Below are 20957 nucleotides of genomic sequence, written 5' to 3'. Positions count from 1 at the left end.
GATCCACTTCAGCTGGCTAGCGGAGTCCCACAGGGTAGCATTCTGGGGCCAATGCTTTTTGGAATAACTATGTCAACGATTTACCATCTACTCCAAGAAACTTTCTGACTGAGAGTTATGTGGATGACACCAAGTTATATATGTCATTCCGACCCTAGAACTGCGGAGACACCATATCTGCTATGAACGAGGACCTTGTCAGCATACGAAACATTAACTTGGGCTTTGATAATGGCCTGCTCTTAAGCCGCTAACAAAACCAATTTAATTATATATGGAAGTAGGCAGGCGACTGCAAAACTCCCGGAGTTTCGCCTTAAACTCTTGGGAAAAGATCTTGAACCCACAGAGACTGTAAAAGATCTCGGAGTGATTTTTGACAAAAATCTCACCTTTAATGAGCATGTCATTAAAACTGTATCCTCGTGTATGTCCACATTGGGACAAACAAGTCGCGTAAAGCACGCATTTAGGAGAGATATACTGATTATTATTATCAATTCCTTAGTATTTAGTAAATTATATTATTGTTCGTCAGTTTGGGCGAATACCACGGATAGTAATATAAAGAAGCTGCATGGCATACAAAACTTTGCTGCTCGAATCGTATGCAACGTTAGGAAATATGACCATGTGTCTCCTTCTCTTAAAAGCTTAAATTGGATTCCCGTTAAATCAAACCTTTACCTAAGAGACACCGTCATGGCTTTTAAGTGCATGATGGGTCTTGTACCGGAATACCTAAGTAATAAGTTTATTTTTAGGGGTAGCATTACTGGTCGAGTGACCCGCAGTTCACGGAACTTGAACATTCCACTCTCTAAAACAACAACTGGCCAGAGGTCCTTTTATTATCTCGTTGTAAGTATTTGGAATACTATTAGCCATAAACTTAAATCAAGCCTTAGTGTAGCTGGTTTTAAACGTAATCTTAAATCAGACCTTTTACAAAAATTTTTGACTTGATTTAGCCCGAGTTTCTGTTCTTATAATTGAGTTATACTATAGTTCTAACACTCTATAAATTATTTTTCGTGATTGATATTTTATAATGTATGTAGCGTTACTCTTCTTAACCATTTGACCATTTTTTTTATTGTTACCGCTATTGTCTAATCGTCATTGTCACTGAAAAGTCCCTTTGGGGAGTTGTCAATAAAATGTTATATTGTATTGTAAACACGTAATTTTTTAAGTACAGATTTTCTGAAGTAAGAAATTTGGAAAAAAATTAAACTTTACCATGGACTACTTACTAAGGTTATAGCAAAGAATCGCCAACATCACCGAGCGGCTGTCCATGAACTAAGACTCACGGCTCAATCAACAATTTCAGTGACTCAATCGGCCATCCAAATTTATATATGTTTCAGTCAATTTCAAAAAAGTTTAATTGGTTTCTTTCAACTTGTTACTAAACAGTAAAAAAATGAGCATGTTTGCGTCTACTTTCCCAGTTATCAGTGGTGAACGATACCCTAATATTATGATAGCTCGCCCAAACAGCGGCACATATGTCCCTCGAATGGTTAAGTAAACCATTTAAATGTCGATTTCTTTTTCAGAGAAGAAAACTTGTCAGTACTATTTATGATTTCAATACAATTGTGCCACACAAAAAGGCCATGGAAATTTCCATGTAATAATCATTCACGTATACTTAACAGTATCAATCATTGTTAAACAAAATTGAAAGGGGTACAAGCAAATTTCCATGTAATAACCATTTATGCATAAAAAAAAATATTTTCAAACACTTTTGGCCAAAACAGGTCTATGGAATTTTCCATGTACATGTAATACTCGCGTACACAAAACAGTATCGAACATTCTTGATCAAAACAGGTACATAAAAATATTCATGTAATACTCATTTAAACGTAAAAAAAAAAAAAAAATTGAACGGGTACATGGAAATTTCCATGTAATACCCATCTACGCGTAAAAAAATTAATTTCAAACACTTTTGGCCAAAACGGGTCCATGGAATTTTCCATGTACAGATAATACGTACTCGCGGATACAAAACAGTATCAAACATTCTTAATCAAAACAGGTACATAAAAATATCCATGTAATACTCATTTAACGTTAAAAAAAAAAATAACAATTTCAAACGTTCTTGGGCAAAAAGGGTACATAGAATTTTCCATGTAATACTTATTCACGTATACAAACAGTATCAATCATTCTAAGCCAATTTAAACAGGTAAAAGGAAATTTCCATGAAATACTTTTACGATTTCATTGTGCCGGATAGTGCCTCACCAAAATGATCCATGGAAATTTCCATGTAATACTTATTATCCACGTATACAAATAGTATCAAACATTCCTGACCGAAGCGGGTACATGGAAATATCCGTGTAATACTCTTTCACACGCAAAAAACTATAATAATTTCAAACTTTCTTAGCCCAAAATGGGTGCATGGAATTTTATAAGTAATACTGACTCATTTGCTAAAAATTTAGCGTCCGAAATACCTTTTCAAAACAGGTTTATGGCAATTTCCATGTAATACTCAGTCAGATTTTCAAAATAGCGTCTGATTCGTGTCAAAAGCAGGTCCATGGAAATTTCCATGTCATACCCAGTCACGAAGTAAGTACAAAAATTTTACTCAATTGTTATTCAAGGGTGTTCTTTGATAAAAGTGTCTCAATAGGGTAATGGTTTTTACAGCTAACGGCAAATTTCTTTCCGTTGTGTTCAAATGAAAACAAATCTCCCGCTAGACTTTTTTTAAGACAAACGGTCAACATTTTTCAATCTTTTTGCCTTGCGGCGAAATTTGTTTGCTTTTTAACGGCTAACGGTTAACCTCATTGAAATGACTCTTGACTGATCTGTTCGAAACTTTCACTCAAACAATTTTTCCGGCGAAGGGATTATAAATCTACATTCAGTTCGATTGTCTTGCAAAGCAATTTCTCTACTCGTCGTTATCTTTGGACCCTGATCCCTCGCATGCTGAACGGCTCAGTGTGACAGCTTCTTTCCTAAAACCAGAAACAGGCTTCTCGTCATTATATACGGATAATAAGTTCACGTTCCTTTGAACCGACGGTTTCAGGCAGGAACTCACTGAAACATAAAATTTAAGGGATAAACAAGTTATTACCTTTTGCAGCTATTGGCATTGTTTAAAGATGTTTTGACAGCAGGCTACTGCAAGTCAGCAATTTTGTCTCACTTCCATTAACCATTTTCGTAACTGTATTATGGCACAGAAAATAAAGGACTCAATGTCTGTAAAATGTGCAACTTTACCTCATTTTGTTTGTATAATTGTGTCTTACTCAGAGTATACGAGTGTCCAAACTCTAATACAATCCCTCTTGGAGGCACGAAAAGCTTTATGATGTGCTGCATGAGGTCCAACTCATTCTCAGCCACAAACCAATTTGTGGCACTTTTCGATGGTGTGCCAACAATAATGACACAATTTTTTTCGACGACATCTGTCAGTCCAGGGCCAGCTGTTTGCAAGAGATTTAAGCATTCAGAGACTATCATGCCACACTGAGTCGTTTAATTTATCACTAAATTAAGACTTAACACTAAATGGAAATTGGAAATTTTCTAAACCAAATGACAAAAACAAAGAAAATGTTACCTTTAGCGGACATCCTACTCCAGGCAACATACAATGTGTAAGCCTTCCCTCCCGGGGTACATTCCTCCAGGGTTTGTGTAAGGGATTCATCTCTTTCTCTTACAACAATGATGTAGTGAGTCACCTTTAGCCTTGTGTTCAGGCCACATATCTGCCTTAAAGTAGACTTTAATTTTTCCTCACTCCAGTTCTGGAAAGTTGTCAAATTTGAAAAATTGAAAGCAGTCAACAATAGCCTCCTTTGCATGTAAGAATCTTTATAAGAGAATTTAAGAAAAAGAAAAAAAAAAAAAACAAGCGCTGAGCTTACTTTCTGTTTCTGTATAATGATTAGATCAGCACCACCAAAGGGAATTCCTTTCAGTGATACGGCAGAGACATTATGATCCTCAGAAGAAATTGCGCAATAAAATTGCCCATTGATGCGCGAAATTATAGAGCGATCTGAAAGAAAGAGGAAAAGAAGCCATATAAGTACAGTTTAAAGTGATAGCATTGATTGCTTTCGACGCAGAAACATTCTTCTGTGTCATTTCTAAGCTGTTGGTACGGTAATTAACCAAAAGTGACAAAATTTCCTAAATAACTTGCACCTATTATCGCCTTCTATTAGTTGTAGGAACTATACCGTTGTCTTCTTCTGCCACTTCAGCTTGAAGGGCTCTTTCGACGAGTGCCATGAATTCGGCACTTGCCTTCCCCTTTTTGACAGTGCTGATAAACGGCTGAAGGACATCGCGTCCAGTGAAATGGGGAAACCTTTAATGCCAAGAAAAGTAAAAAGCTGTAAGAGCACAATTACTCCTCTCCATAAAAAAAATTATGATAAAAAAACTGTACTTGGCAATTTATCTTGTGGCTTTGAGCTTAGTGTTTTTGAACTATATCACTATTCTAAAACAAGGCCATTGTACAGAAAATGGATCATAAATTGATAGATGCATTTCGAAGTAAGAATTTTTTATCACAATGGACATGGACACATGAACAAAACTTTGTGTTTAAGTAAAAGTGTAATCAAAAGTGGTAATAATTGAGTTTCGAAGTTGTTAAACTGTTATATTGAATGAATACCTCTCTTCCGCCTCCTTCCATGATCGACAGCCAGCTTTCTTTACGAATTCCGCCTTCAGAGCTGCTGTGTTTTTTACCTCTACTGCCCTTTCCTTTAATTCTGCAAACGACAGTTTACCATCCGCCAAATTCCCCAACAGCTCCGCTAGCTGGTCAGTGTCCAGTCCCCTCAGGCACTTGAACTTTGAGGCAACGATGTTGGGCTGTTGCACCGCTCCGGAAAGCAACTTTTTGGCCTGAGAGACGCTGCTCGTCTGGTCCTTTATTTCAAATTTCTCATATGCCAGAAACACTTGTTCTAAGGCGGAGAAGGCTGGCTCCTGGAATCCGCTAAGCAGATATATGAATTCAAGAGACTCCTACAAAAGAGTGCAGTGTTGGATGCTTTTTTTCATTTATTCCTTATCAATATGAGTTAATTAGTTTACCTTTGAATTAATAACTGAACTGCAGTAGTTTCTCCATTCAGTTGTCTTCTGTCCCTTGAACTCATCTCTTAAAATTGAATGGCACAGCTTAACCTTAAAAAATATGACATAAATTATTCATTACACTTTAGCCATATCATTAATACTGGTTTTATTACAAATTGACGGACTACATTTGTATTTAGCGAGACAGCCCAAGAAAACAATTTGATTAAAATGGGACAACAACGTTAAAAAATTGTACCCAAGAAATATTACGAAGACAAAAAATAACTTTCTCTCTGCTTGTGTATCTAGACCGCACAAGAGGACTAGAACATACATGAAATGAGACAAATTTCTAGAAAGAGCAGAACTTAGTACCTTTTCTTGAGAAGTCATTTCATGATGGAAGCGGTCCATCCAGTTGTGCTTGAACGCAAGTTTCAGCACGTCTTTTTTTGGCATTTCTATAAGATAATCCATAATTTCGTGATCAGGACTTAGAAGTGTTACAAAAGAGCGTGACGGAAAAATGTTGATATTGTGTTGCTTCGTATTTCATAGCAAAATCTCCTGTGCGGAGATAAAGCTCTGGCTTACTAACCTGTAAACAAAATGACCTCCGTGTATTTATACTTGATATTCTCCGGATCTTCCGTTAGCATAGCCTGCATGGCCGCTCTTCGGTGGTTGCCACCGATCACCTCTAACTCGTATGAATCAAGCTTGTCCTCTTTGAATTCGTTTGGCCTTGAAACGCCTTTGATTATCGCCAACAATGGCTTTTGACCAAAAGGGACCTCATTATCCTTAAATTCGGTCACGAGGGATTTCACAAACACTTCATCGAGATCCCGAAGTGTGTAATCTTTCCTTGGGGCTTTTAAGCTCGATACTAGAACTTTTCGAGGCCCTGCACAAAAATGAGCTACTTTAGGAACCAATATACATAAAAATTCAGTAATGAACAATTTCGAATTCCCACCAAACGAAAGCTTTACAATAATCACTCACGCAAAGATATGGCGTAGCATTGCTGTGACGAATCCATTACTGGCTCATCTCCACTTTCGCTTGAAGATGTAGATGCACCGGATACAGATGAGACACTGGCGCTCACGTTTACGTTTGTCGACGTAGACGCCGTAGTCGACAAGATCTCAGCACCAAGAGAAAATTGTTCACTTGGTTGTGCCGAAATAGTGTTTGATTCATTCTCATCTCGCCGTTTTTTGGCTTGATTTTCCTCGCAGCCACTGGTAGAGAAACTACTCGCAGGTCGTTTGCCAGAACTTGACACGGGGAAGAATTCTACTTCAAGTAATTTTCTGACTTGTTCTCCAAATCTTGAAATGTCAGAAATTTCTCGGTACAACTGTTTATTGAGGTCGTCGGTGGGATTTAAGAACGTAACGTCCAGAAGAAGACTTTTTTCCGAGTTGTATTTTACCTAAGAAACAATGAATGCCTTGTGAAATATCATAAAACCATTTTACCTTATCTTTTAGGAAATACGTTGGTGCGAAAAGTAAATTCGATTGAAAATGCGGCATCGCCGGCTTATCCAAACACGTTTGGCGGAAACGAAGACCAGAAACGGAACTTTCTTGCGCTATTTTTGAAAAGTGTTGCACATTGATTGCTATTGTGCTCGCATTCCGAAACGCTTTAAATTTTTGTGGGAAATTTCATGTAAGCTAGCAGCTAAACTAAAATTATTTTCTTTGATTACGGTATATAGGTAGTAAAAACTTAAGAGTGAATGGTCAGAGTAAGCTAAACGCCGAAAGAGGGAAATCCATTGCTATAGACAGGCCAAGTTTACTTAGTGCAAACCTTTTGGAAGCCAAATCAAATGCAGCTAATCTCAGACTCGAGAACATTTATTCTCCTCGATCTTATTTTTCTATTGCACGATAAAAAAGGATCTTCATCTCGTACAAACTCAACATTATCTTTCTCAGAGCAAATTCTCTTTTCTTGTAACTAAAGATTAAAATTTTCAGAATTCTCGAAACGAACTTACCTTGAGTTTCCTTAGATCTTCACTCGCGGGCTTCATGTGAACAACAGACCCAGGATCAGTGCCATCCTGCGCTAGAATGGGTGATTTATTGTGATGATGCAGCGTGCGTACCTCTCCGTTTTCTGCTTTCGTGAAATACCACTTTCTGCCGGAATAGTGCCTCTTTTCCCTTTTTCCATCTTTCGAGTAAGGTAGTGAGGACCCTCTACTACGTGTTGTTGCCATATCTTTTCACTAACTGAATTTGTTGAGCCTGGCTTGTCAAATAGCTGACCGGCATAAACCCTGAAGAATGTGCGACGACAATTTTGAGCCCGTATCGTTTGTTTATTGGTTGATATACACACCCTTTTCGAAATTCTTTTGTATGCCCGATGACGTAGGAGTTTTGAAATTTCCGACAGCCGAACCACATTGTCGAAGAAATCGTTAGTTTTTTCAAACTGAAATAGTAATACATGAACGGCTATGGATATGGATTACTCTAGTTCAGTTGCAGAAGAGCCTCTGTCACTCTCGATTCTTTCAAGTTTCGCCGAAGAGCCTTTGGTAGAAACATCAGTAACTGAAGAAAGCTTTGAGAGCGGAGCTACGAGAATAGAAGAGTCAGCCGTGGAAGTATTTCAACCTCTCTTATCAAGCACGCCTGCTAAACGGAAAAGGGAAGCCTCGATCGGGTACGAATCGTCAGACTCTTCAAGAGCTGAAACACCACTCTCGCCTGAGCACAGAGCTTCTAAAGAGCAAGAAGTAGAAACTTCTAGCAATGCAGGTTGTGAGGACGATAACGATGTGGTCCTTTCTGAAAATGAAAGCTTCAGCGGTAGTAAGGCGAGAAGCGACAACTTTGAAGGTAACATTTCTAATCAACTCTTCCCTAACTTCAAAAACAGAACGTTTTTCTTTATGTTTGAGGATAGTAATTCTCAATTCAGAAACACTGTAGTTGATCTAGGCGGAAAAGTAGAGGAATTCTTTGATGTTCTCAAAGTAACAGATCTCGTTGTGAAAAGCCGGAAAACTGCTTGCCAGCTTGTACCGTCTGTACAATTCAATATCCATTCACGAGGCCAAAGAGCAGTTAAGAGCTCCTCCAGGTATTTTCCCTCCACTGTTTCATATGATGGTAAAATCGTGGACGTCGCTGAAAAAAACGACATATCAGTGTATTCCAAAAGGGAATTTTTCCGACTTATCCAAAGTGAAAAACGAGATAGGAACGAACTGACCTCAAAAACCCAACGCCGGAAACGCGCAAAAATTAGAGAACTGAAACCTCATTTTATCAAAGTTGAAGATCAGTCCAGGAGGTTTTGCCCCATTTTCAAAGAATTTGACAAGTTTCCGACTTTAGACGTAGAGGAAGACCGGGATTCCAAACGGGCTTTGGGCGGCGCACACAAAGCAAGTAAAAAGGCTTATTGTGGACATTGTGAAGAGCACGTACTAGATAGTGAGCTGGATTTGCACTGCAAAGGGGAGCGTCACAAATCCATAATACAGCAACCAGGATACTGGAACAATCTTGACGCCCTAATCTATAAACTACCATCTATTGGGAAATTAGAGGATCAATGAAAAAGGCATTTCGATGTATTTTGATAAATTTTTTGATGTTAACAAGAATTGTAACATGAAGAGCCGAGTTTACGTAATTTTTGTTATTCAGTTCTACTATGTACGGGGAAGGTGGAAGGAATGCCTGACCTGATAATATAACATATTTAAAGTTCTGATTTAAAAATATCTGTTAAAGATTCAAGTTGTCTGCAATTTAGAAAGTTCCATCATACCTTCTTAGTTGTCATCTTAACCAAATTATGCATGTGGTAATAATAAAAAAGGAGAAGTTGAAATTTCTTGCCTCGTGAACAAAGAGACACGTTTAATTTCTGCCGTAGGGAAAGTTCGTAAAGTGAGAAAACCTGGAGGTTGCGATCGCGAGAAGTGCCATGCTGCTTCTTTGAAAGAAGGTGAGGCTAGGCTAGGCTCTAACCAAAGAAGTGATAATTGTGATAATTAGATAAGGAAGTATCACGAACTTCCCAATGACATATCGTCACGCATTCCTGAGTGTCGTTTACTAGAGAAACTGGGTTCGAAATACAGAGTGGACGTAAACACCAAAACAGCGAACAGCGTAACGACTTAAAAAAAAAAAAAACCAACCAATCCGCCATTATTTCGTTGCTGGCTATGCCATATAGAGCAGAACAAGTGGGGAAGGGTAAACGTTTTGGTAGAGAGAGGAAACTTGGGTGATTTGTTTCCGCCGTTCGCTGTTTTGTTGTTTGCGATCGACAGTCATTTACTGCAAAATTAAGGCACGAAGGCGATTACTCAGCCTGGTTCTTAGACGATCCAAGAGCGCGCTCGTGATTTTGACGGATATTTGAGCAATTGAATTCAGAGATATTCATCATTCTGTGGGTTTCTTTATATTTATAGCAACAAAATCTGGATGTTGTGCTGAGAAATGCTTGGAAGTCATGGATCTTGCAGAGATGTGCATGATACGTACGAATCTTCAGGGCAATAACTCGCTGCAAAAAAGGCAGATCGTACTTGATTGGCTATCGATGCATGCCAAACCAAATAAAAGGTACAGTACATCTTATGTTTTCCTTTAGTTTCACCAACAAGTTTCTTCTCGTAGATTGTCTAAATCATTAATAAGACTAAATTAGATAAAACGTATTTGTAACCATCTCTTTATATCGTGATTCCTCATGTTTGTTTCCTTATAGTGACCTTCAAAGCATCCCTTATTATCTTAGTGGATACAAAGTATGCAGTACAGCATACCGCGTGGTTTTTGGACTAAGCGCAGCAGCTTTAAGTGAAACGTTTCGCAATTTTCACGCTGGTGTGAGAGTTTTGCAAAAATCAAGGAGCAAGAACTTAAGTCACAAGAGACTCATGGCCGAAACTTGGATGGAAGCATTCTTCAAAAGGGTAATGAATGCTCTGATCAACGCAATGCCTTAAGATTGATTGCTTCTTCATTGAACCATGGTACATAGACAGACCTGGCAAAGGTGGCTAATTAAGTCCTATGCGTCTCCACTCTCCACTTCTTAAAAAAGAAGAAAAAAAAAACAGAATACGACAATAAAACGAACTTCGTTTGGCATTTTGTTTAGATGTGAGCCTGTCTTAATGCAAACTTCTAGAAGTATCCCTCGCAATATATTGAACTGATTACTTTGAACTCCTCAGTGCACTCAGCCATAGTTTAACAGAAATCCTAGTAACCTGAACTGATTTGTTTGTGTGCTATAAATCTTTACAACGACAACTTTACAACAACTTCTTGTTTCACATAGATTGGCGATAAGATGCCTGACACGGGAGCATTGCATCTTCCAAGCTTTCTGGACAAAACCATCATGTTTGGTTATTTGAAAGCTGATATGGAAGATGAGAATGAAGATGTCATCCATTACAGTACTTTTTGTCATCTCTTGAGAGATGTGTTTCCTTTTGTTAAAATACCCAAGGTGATATGAAGTTCCTGAATTTGTAGTGTTAGTTTTGAATGGTTATGTATAATTGACGATATACTAAGAACAATTGTTGTTTTAAATCCCTGGATCAGATGTAGTTTTCATGCAACTTTGACTACAATAACCCCAGACTGCAAAATAACAATACATTACATCAAAGCAATATCTCTAAAGGTTCAGATAATTGATTCCTTGTGACATTTCAATTTTCAGTACAAAGAAACTGTTGTTTACTGCAGGTAAACCGATTTACAAGATGTGATTACTGCACAGTATTGGGTGAGGAAAAGAGAAAAGCTCAAGATAAAGATGTGCGGAAATACTTGGACAAGCTTTTTGACTTCCACAATGATCTTCAAATGTAAGTGCTAAATTAATTTCAGTGAGACACATTGCTTGTGTTTTTAAATGTTAACTGTTTCCTGAAATATCTGTAATGAAACATTTTTTTTTTTTGTAGGAAAGAGAGAAAAGTTGTAGTATACTAGGACAGCGGTTGTTTATGTAAAAGTATACATCGGGAAAGTGTGAGCGCGGGAAGATTATTAAAGAAACGTGTACTGTGTGTACTGTTGTTGTTCGCCTTCGTGGCTGCCTTTTGTGGCATACTTCTTCATTTTTAGACACTACAAATTGGCGACGAGGATGTCGAATTCAGTAGAAAGGGCGCTTCCGCCTCTAGATTTAACAGGGTCTTCCTCTCAGGTCGCGGAACGATGGCGACAGTGGAAACGATCGTATCAGTATTACATCGATGGCAAGGGAATTACGAATCCTTCTCGGAAAACAGCTCAGTTACTTCATTTAGCAGGTATGGAAGTACAAGATATTTACGAAGATATTCCAGATCCTGGACCACTGAATGCTAACGAGATATCACCTGATATGGTTCCTTCTCATAGCAAGGTGACAGCTTATTTTCTTTCTTCTTCTCAAGCAGAACACTGTCTCCTTCTTTCACATTTCGATCTCTGGCATTAACGAGGATAATGAGTATGTGGTGTGTCTGCGAAAGTTGGATGCTCATTTTTGAGCCGAGGACAATGTACCGTACGAGCGTCATGTCTTTCGTCAACTTACGCCGACAAAGGGAGAGACCGCCGATAAGTTCATGGTTCGTTTACGTAAACAAGCTCGTCATTGTAATTTTGGTCCAACTTTGGAAGAAAATTTACGGGATCAATTGATTGAAAAGTTGCCTAATGTTGAGCTAAAGAAGAAGCTATTGGAAGTCGTTAATATTACTCTGCAAGCAGCAATGGATAAAGTTCGAAAGTGGGAAGCCTCACACGAGCAGGCAAGTCAAATGGTCATGCCAAGCCAAGAACCTGGAGCAGGTACTCATGCAGTTGAAGAACGTCCTGGGCGTGGAGACAAAGGGAAAAGCGTTTGTTTCAACTGTGGTAAAGAAGGTCATTTTGCTCAAAGTACAAATTGTCCAGCCCGAGGTCGCAAGTGCAGCAAGTGTGGTAAATATGGTCATTATGCAAGCTGTTGCAAAGGGGGAAGGAACTCGAAGCCTGGAAAACAAGGTAACACCCAACAACGGGGAGGCAGACAGCAGCGTCATGGTAAGGGGAGACAGGCAAATCATGTTGAGGGTCATTGTAACGAGTCAGGTGAGGATGACAGTTTTGCTTTTACTATAGAAGAACAGACATGTGCTATGTCAAATTCTTCTGAACCCGTTATCTCAGTGAAGATTGGTGGAATCAGCAGAGATGTGTTGATTGATTCAGGTTCTGCAAGTAACCTCATTAGTAAAGATACACTGCAGGAACTTAAGTATCAGGGGCTCAAGATTGAATTAAAACCTTGTCTGAAGAGGTTGTATGCTTATGGGGGTCGAGAACTTAAAATTGAGGGCCAGTTTCAGACAGAAGTTTCCGTACCCAAAGCAAAGGTTGTGGCAGATTTCATTGTTGTTGAATCCGGGCGTTGTTTGCTGGGATATTCGTCCGCCACAGATCTTGGAATCCTTCGTGTGGATCTCACGGGAACTCTTGGGACGGGAGACTGTAACACTGTTGATGGTACCTTCGTGGGAGGACTCAAAGCAAAATACCCCAGTGTATTCCAGGGAATTGGAAAGCTTAAAGATTATCAGTTGAAGCTACACATTGACCCCAGTGTAACTCCAGTCGTTCAAAAAATGCGACGAGTACCTTTTTCTGTAAAGGACAAAGTAACTGCCAAGGTTAACGAACTTCTTGAAAAGGACATAATTGAGAAAGTCGAGGGGCCGACGGTGTGGGTAAGCCCAGTCGTTGTTGCTCCTAAACCGTCCGGAGACATAAGGTTGTGTGTCGACATGCGGAGAGCCAACGAGGCCATTATTCGGGAAAGATTGCCCATACCAACCATACATGAAGTCCTTGAAAGTCTTAATGGGAGTGGTGTTTTCTCGAAGTTAGATTTAAGGTGGGGTTTTCACCAAATTGAGCTGGATCCTGATTCAAGGGATATCACTGCTTTTACCACCCATGACGGTATATTCCGCTACAAACGTTTGAGTTTCGGTGTAAATGCCGCACCAGAGAAGTACCAGCATATCATCACCCAGTCAATGGCAGGTCTACAAGGGGTGTCAAACATAGCAGATGATCTTATCGTTCATGGTCGAGACACTGAGGAACATGATAAGAACTTACACAGTGTGTTGCAACGTCTTAGTGAGAAGCAGCTGACTTTGAATGCTGAAAAATGCACTTTCCGAATGACTAAAGTGGTATTCATGGGTCTTTTGCTGAGTAAGTATGGCATCAGCCCAACGGAGGAAAAAGTCAGAGCAGTTGCAGAGGCAAGTCAGCCTCAGACACCCTTAGAAGTCCGTAGCTTCTTGGGGCTCGTTGGATTCAGTGCCAGGTTTATACCCGATTTTGCTACCACTGCTGATCCCCTCAGAAAACTTGCAAGAAAAGGGGAACCGTTCGTTTGGGGTAAGGAGCAGGAGCAATCGTTTCAGAGATTGAAGAGTCAAGTTGCAAGTGCACCAGTCCTAGCTTACTTCGATAAGGACACACCCACCCGTGTTATTGCTGATGCAAGTCCTGTTGGACTTGGCGCCGTGCTGGTACAAGAAAAGAATGGGGAAAGCCGTGCCATCTGTTATGCTAGTCGTAGTTTGAGTCAAGTGGAGCGTCGTTATAGTCAGACAGAAAAGGAAGCACTAGCCTTAGTCTGGGCTTGTGAACGCTTCCACCTCTACTTGTACGGGCTTCCACAGTTTGATCTGGTGACAGACCATGAAGCACTTAAAGTCATCTATTCAAGGAAGTCTAAACCTTCAGCCAGAATAGAGCGCTGGGTTCTGCGTTTACAACCGTACAACTATCAAGTTTGCTATGTGCCTTCAAGAAAAAACATCGCAGATGCCCTTTCCCGACTGACGAAGATACCTGCTTCAGACAATTCCGCGGAAGATGATGGATATGTACGCGCGATAGCTCTACATGCTGTCCCTGCTGCATTGAGAATCAAAGAGATTGAACAAGTCTCAGCACAAGACTCTGAGTTGCAAGCACTCAGGAATTGTCTCATCGAAGGGAAATGGGACAATGCCCCAAAGCAGTATTTGCCAGTGCGCAATGAGTTGACTTTTATTGGCCATGTAATTCTCCGGGGGACAAGAATTGTTATACCCCAAGCACTTCGCAAGAGAGTCGTTAGTTTGGCACACGAGGGGCACCAAGGAGTCACAAAGACAAAGGAGAGACTTAGAACAAAAGTCTGGTGGCCTGCTATGGATCGTGATGCCGAGAAAAGATGTGCAGAGTGTTACGGGTGCCAGATGGTTACAAAGAACGTTCCACCCCCACCATTGAAGTCAACACCGTTACCCAACCAACCATGGGAAGAAGTAGCTGTGGATCTAATGGGTCCGTTACCTTCTGGGGAACATTTGTTAGTTCTCGTTGATTATTACAGCCGGTGGATAGAGGTTGATGTTATCCGAACAACTTCCAGCAAAACCATCATTCATTGCTTGAATGCCCAATTTGCAAGACATGGGTTGCCTAAAGGTCTGCGTACCGACAATGGCTCAAATCTTGTATCTAAAGAAGTAGAAGATTACCTGAATGAAATGGGGATTGATCACCATTACACAACACCTCTATGGCCAAGAGCTAATGGTGAGGTAGAGAGGCAAAACAGGTCGCTTCTGAAGTCCATGAGAGCAGCCCATGCAGAAGGAAAGAACTGGAGAGAGGAGCTAAACAGGTTCCTTTTGGCATACAGGTCCACGCCACATTCAACCACAGGAAAGAGTCCCGCCGAGTTATTGTTTAGGAGAAAGCTGACAACTAAAATGCCTGAGCTAGTCAATGTTGAAGAGGAGGAGGTAGAAGTGAGCGACCAAGCCGTTCGTGATCGGGACAATCAGAGAAAGCAGTTTAACAAGGACTATGTGGACAAGAAGTTCCATGCCAGAGATCGAAATGTGAAAGAAGGAGACAGTGTTCTGCTTGAGAAGAAGAAAGAAAATAAGCTGTCACCTTGCTATGAGAAGGAACCATATCAGGTGATATCTCGTTATGGGGACCAGGTGGTGTTGCGATCGCCTCAAGGTGTCCAGTACAAACGCAGCCTTCAGCATATTAAGTCCTTTAATATGCCAGCTCTAGAAGAACAGGAAACGCCACAACAGGACGCTAAACCACGGACTGAACCTAAGTCATTTGAGACGCCACCTGTGGCAGAGGATCAAGTACCAATGGCTGAATCACCACCAGAAGATGTACCTTCTACTGTACCTACAGCTGAGCAGCATGTGAGAAGATCCGGCAGAATTACGAGCCGTCCAAAGGCTCTGAGTGACTACGTTCTGTACTAAAACTAGTGACATTGGCATTTTCATATTACTGTTCGTTGTTATTACATGAGTGACATTGAAACGTTGTTTTATAAGCTGAACGGCCAAGGCTATGTTTATGTTTAGCGTGATTTTTGTCTTGAACATTTGGAATCGAATTGAACTTTTACGGTGTCTAAACAAAGTGGAAGTTTGTAATGTTTCTGTCTTTCGAGGTCAACCATCTAAGCGAAGAAAGAGAGGGAATGTAGTATACTAGGACAGCGGTTGTTTATGTAAAAGTAAACATCCGGGAAAGTGTGAGCGCGGGAAGATTATTAAAGAAACGTGTACTGTGTGTACTGTTGTTGTTCGCCTTCGTGGCTGCCTTTTGTGGCATACTTCTTCATTTTTAGACACTACAAAAGTGTATTACCACCACAGGGACAAAGCTAAAAAGTATCCACAAAAATATGCATGTATTGCACAAGATGGTATGGATCAGGCAAAACTTCTCCTTCCACGATTAGTAGTTATTGCACATGCATATGCTAATGCAAGAAAACTCCGGACCCATTTGACTGGTGTGTTAAACCATGGGAGGCAGCCTAAAGGTTATTTTGACCTATTTCAATATCCCCATGATGCAAATCTCACCATTAACATATTACTCCTGGAATTGCAAAGCATGGGAGAAGACTTGCCTGATACCTTGTACCTTCAAATGGACAACTGTTGGAGAGAGAATAAAAATCAGTTTGTTCTCAACTTTTTAGCCCTTCTTGTGAAGCTTGACATTTTTGTTAAGGTATGTTGTACCCGCTGCTCATAAGGAAATGAAGTTTGAAAAGTGATACACTTAAATGAAATATAGTTCATCCTAATAGTTTGTATTTAATGATTTGCAACAATCTACTGACACTATGGGGTAGGGATGGCAGTGATCATGAACAAAAATTCCCTCAAATCCAATTTTTGTCTTTACAGGTAAAACTAAATTTCTTAATGGTTGGTCACACTCATGAAGCTGTTGACCAGATGTTTAACAAGTAAGAATCTGAGAATCTCATTTTCATTGAATTAAGTTGAGAGGGAAACTATCTTTGAGAATAGTTACATTGCAAAACCATCTTGTTAATGCTGCCGAATACTTAGTCAAAGTTTCACTGCTGGGATGATACTTATAATTGCCAGCTTCAAAATTCTAATTTTGCACATATGTTGTTGTTAACAGATAGTCATATTAAATTGTGTCTTACAGGCTTTCTGAATTTCTGGTAAAGAAGGACACAAGAACTTTTAAAGGTACTGTTAGGAAGAATGCAATCAGTGAACTTTTAGCTTGGAAAATGACTGTTAGGAATTAATCTTTTATAATTTGACCACCTGACATATTTGACATGTATACCTGATATGTAAGCTGGTGTTATCCAATTAACAAACAAAATGAAAAGAATCAAAATATCTGCAGAAGAGTAGATTGGTATAATTATTGAGTCATGGTCATGTTTATACAATTATATTTTAAGCCTTCAATTGATTTATGTTTATCCTCTCCTGACAGTATAATATGGATGGATACAATATCTTAAAATGTTTTCTCTGGTTAATTGGTAGAGCTTATGACCTCCTTTGAGAGTTGTTACACCCCAACTCCAAAGGCTGTAGAGGTTGAACATGTTTTTGCTGTGAAGGAGTGGATGTCGCCCTTTTCAACTGTGCTCCACAACATCTCAAATCCTCATGCTTTTAAATTTACAAAAGCTCCTTCAGGAAAAGTCGTTATGCAGTACAAGAACTGAGGGAGTGACAAAAAGGAAAACTGGAAACCAGTAGACCCTGATCCAGAACAGTGGTTAACTATAGTGAAAGTGAGTGGAAATATCTGCTGTACATTATGGAGCCGGAATAAATAAAAACAAAAAATCCCAACAATACTTTCGAGTGATAATTATACTCTGTTTATACACTGAAGATAATACCTGTTTTGCTCAGCTGGAGTATGATTATCTTACATTTTAATTCTTAGCATTATGCTTGACCAATAATAATAATAGTAATAATAATAATAATAATATTAGTAACAATGACAAGTGCTATTAGAAAAATGGCAAACTGATCTCTGTTACAGCTTGATGGTATTATTGTAATGAAGTTACTAATTATAAGCTTATTTATTGTTTAGGTCTGATCTCATTCTCTAGTCTCATTCATGTCCTTCAAATATGAAATTTCCGGGATAAGTGTTTTTGCTACAGTTTTGTTAATGATTGAATTTTTATTATTTATGTCAGGCTGATGCAGAAATAAGTGTAGATGTCCCACCAGATTATGTTGCTCCAGATACAGAGAAGCTTGAGCTTCAGCGGCTCAGATCAGACATTGAAAAATATTTCAGATCAAGATTGTTTCTGGAACAACATAAAGAAGATTGGGCATCACTACTTGACCCTGAAAATACCAGATGGCATCCGCCAGAAAGGACAGTTGCTTGGCCATTGAAAGAAATCATTGCAAATAAGGAAAGAGTTAAAGAAAGACAAAAACAATTGGAGGCTGCTGGGAATAGTGTGGGTTTTTTGGGGCAAAAACCTGAAGGTGTCCCTGAGGATGTGGATGATATGGTCAGAACTCAAGTTGCTCCTGTGCGAGAGGTGATTTATGCTCAAAATTAAGACATACAATGTGTGCTCAACTCAATTAAGCCTCCTACTCATGCAAACTTGTAGCTATTTTAAGTTGGCCAAAGCCTTTTGGTGTACGTGCCCACCAAACCTTTCCATCATGTGTTTTATTCAGATGCTGACTCAGCCACAGCTGAATTTTCCTTTAGGTGACCACACACACACACACGCACACACACACACACGCACACACACACACACACACGCACACGCACACACACTAAAATGCCTATCAATTATGGCTTTCACAATTGACTCAATTTATTACAGTTTCAGGTGTACAGTGGAGCTTATAGGAGGCAGAGAGCTGTGGTCACCGAGGTAGATAACTTTGAAGGAGTTCTGCCAGGTTGCATTGTTGCGGTTAATCTTGAGGGAAACTACAAACCTCCCCATTTGGCAAAGGTAAAGGAAGTCACTAACTCTTCGTTCACTGTGGAGTGGCTAAAAGGTACTTACAAAGGAAAGTGGGTATCATGGCCTGGATGGACTTCCAGCGAAATTCCTAAAGAAAGTATAATCTATTTTGACATCGAATTAGACGAGAATGATAAACTAAGAAAGGAGTCTGTCCAGTACTTAAGAAGGAGATACAAAGAGTTAAAAAAAGGTGAAATGCATGATTGAGTATGCATGTATATCTAGGTTCTTTAATTGATCCAGAAGTACATGGAAATTCCCATAGATCTTCCATCAACATGGTAAAATTTAAGATTTTCAGCTATAATCAATCTAAACATGTACATCGAAATTTCCATAGACCTCCCATTTACATGGTATAATGCAAGATTTACAGCTATAATTGATCTAAACATGTGCATGGAAATTTCCATAGACCTTCCATTAAAATGGTATAATGTAAGATGTTCAGCTATAATTGATCTAGACATGTGCATGGAAATTTCCATAAACCTTCCATTAACATGGTATAATGTGAGATGTTCAGCTATTAATGATCTAGACGTATGCATGGAAATTTCCATAGACCTTCCATTAAAATGGTATAATGTAACATGTTCAGCTATAATTGATCTAGACATGTGCATGGAAATTTCCATAGACCTTCCATTAACATGGTATATAATGTAAGATGTTCAGCTTTAATTGATCTAGACATGTGCATGGAAATTTCCATAGACCTTCCATTAACATGGTATAATGTAAGATGTTCAGCTATTAATGATCTAGACATATGCATGGAAATTTCCATAGACCTTCCATTAAAATGGTATAATGTAAGATGAAATTTCCCTAGACCTACCATTAAAATGGTATAATGTAAGATGTTCGGCTATAATTGATCTAGACATGTGCATGGAAATTTCCGTAGACCATCCATTAACATGGTATATAATGTAAGATTTTCAGCTTTGATTGATCTAGACATGTGCATGGAAATTTTCATAGACCTTCCATTAAAATGGTATAATGTAAGATGAAATTTCCATAGACCTTCCATTAAAATGGTATAATGTAAGATGTTCAGCTACAATTTATCTAGACATGTGCATGGAAATTTCCATAGACCTTCCATTAAGACGGTATATAATGTAAGATGTTCAGCTTTAATTGATCTAGACATGTGCATGGGAATTTCCATAGACCTTCCATTAAAATGGTATAATGTAAGATAAAATTTACATAGACCTTCCATTAACATGGTATACTGTAAGATGTTCAGCTATAATCGATCTAGACATGTGCATGGAAGTTTCCATAGACCTTCCATTAAAATGGTATGATGTAACACGTTCAGCTATAATTGATCTAGACATGTGCATGGAAATTTCCATAGACCTTCCATGAACATGGTATAATGTAAGATGTTCAGCTATAATCGATCTAGACATGTGCATGGAAATTTTCATAGACCTTCCATTAACATGGTATAATGTAAGATGTCCAGCTATAATCGATCTAGACATGTGCATGGAAATTTCCATAGACCTTCCATTAACATGGTATAATGTAAGATGTTCAGCTATTATTGATCTAGACGTATGCATGGAAATTTCCATAGACCTTCCATTAACATGGTATAATGTAAGAATAATGTTCAGCTATAATTGATATAGACATGTGAATGGAAATTTCCATAGACCTTCCATTAATTAACATGGTATATAATGTAAGATGTTCAGCTTTAATTGGTCTAGACATGTGCATGGAAATTTCCATAGATCTTCCATTAAAATGGTATATTGTAAGATGAAATTTCCATAGACCTTCCATTAACATGGTATAATGCAAGATGTTCAGCTATAATCGATCTAGACATGTGCATGGAAATTTCCATAGACCTTCCATAAAATGGTATAATGTAACATGTTCAGCTATAATTGATCTAGACATGTGCATGGAAATTTCCATAGACCTTCCGTTAAAATGGTATAATGTAAGATGAAATTTCCATAGACCTTCCAATAACACAGCAAAATTTAAGATGCACAGTTATAATTGACCCTGACATGTCTATGGAAATTTCCATAGATCTTCCATTGACACGGTAAATTCAGTAACGTTATAATCGATCCTGAAATGAGCATGGAAATTTCAAGAGATTTGCTTATTAAGTGTCCTGGTATAATGTAACATGCATATGATTTTTAAAGTCCCTTTGGATTATCATCTCTATGGTAATGTCTGCATATACATTTGTAAAAAAGATTCTTAGAAAAATCGCTTTCAGATATGCCATATCCTACTTGGTATATCTAAAGCACGTATGTATAAATTTCAGTAAATACTGAGTTCTCAAAAGAAAGTCTGTTTTTGTTGTAAAAGTTGTAATCAATTCAACTGTGGAGTGGCTTTTATAGACTATTAAACTTTTTTTCTTCCACATA

The 20957-nt window shown here is 38.8% G+C and overlaps 2 protein-coding genes and 1 pseudogene across 4 annotated transcripts; 1 reads left to right on the top strand and 2 right to left on the bottom strand.

The window, feature by feature from the left end:
- Positions 1 to 1373: 1373 nt before the first annotated feature.
- LOC148729509 (uncharacterized) lies at positions 1374 to 6245 on the bottom strand. 2 transcript variants are annotated; one of them, XM_088762831.1, is made up of 10 exons: positions 6118 to 6245; positions 5708 to 6016; positions 5485 to 5570; positions 5122 to 5214; positions 4694 to 5052; positions 4248 to 4378; positions 3930 to 4063; positions 3620 to 3809; positions 3303 to 3482; positions 1374 to 3087 (listed from the first exon to the last, which is right to left on the bottom strand). In XM_088762831.1, exons 1-10 carry the CDS (start codon positions 6152 to 6154, stop codon positions 2936 to 2938), a joined length of 1671 nt encoding a protein of 556 aa, XP_088618957.1. In that variant the 5' UTR covers positions 6155 to 6245; the 3' UTR covers positions 1374 to 2935. The 2 variants fall into 2 exon arrangements, with proteins under 2 accessions (XP_088618957.1, XP_088618958.1); XM_088762832.1 differs by lacking the exon at positions 3303 to 3482.
- On the bottom strand, positions 6162 to 7526 carry LOC148729508 (uncharacterized). The gene is made up of 3 exons (XM_088725160.1): positions 7130 to 7526; positions 6224 to 6553; positions 6162 to 6176 (listed from the first exon to the last, which is right to left on the bottom strand). Exons 1-3 carry the CDS (start codon positions 7352 to 7354, stop codon positions 6162 to 6164), a joined length of 570 nt encoding a protein of 189 aa, XP_088581286.1. The 5' UTR covers positions 7355 to 7526.
- Positions 7527 to 7977: 451 nt separating this feature from the next.
- LOC111345874 (uncharacterized) lies at positions 7978 to 20957 on the top strand (annotated as a pseudogene). Its single transcript, XR_016002381.1, has 12 exons — positions 7978 to 9102; positions 9578 to 9731; positions 9877 to 10084; positions 10456 to 10629; positions 10875 to 11000; positions 15683 to 15695; positions 15856 to 16235; positions 16415 to 16476; positions 16689 to 16732; positions 17045 to 17298; positions 17722 to 18081; positions 18388 to 20957. The product of XR_016002381.1 is annotated as an uncharacterized LOC111345874 (transcript).

This window comes from Stylophora pistillata, chromosome 6 (genome assembly GCF_964205215.1).
Source record: "Stylophora pistillata chromosome 6, jaStyPist1.2, whole genome shotgun sequence".
Taxonomy (NCBI): domain Eukaryota; kingdom Metazoa; phylum Cnidaria; class Anthozoa; order Scleractinia; family Pocilloporidae; genus Stylophora; species Stylophora pistillata.
The sequence above is the reverse complement of the archived record's forward strand: the minus strand, read 5'-3'. Positions and strand labels throughout refer to the sequence as shown.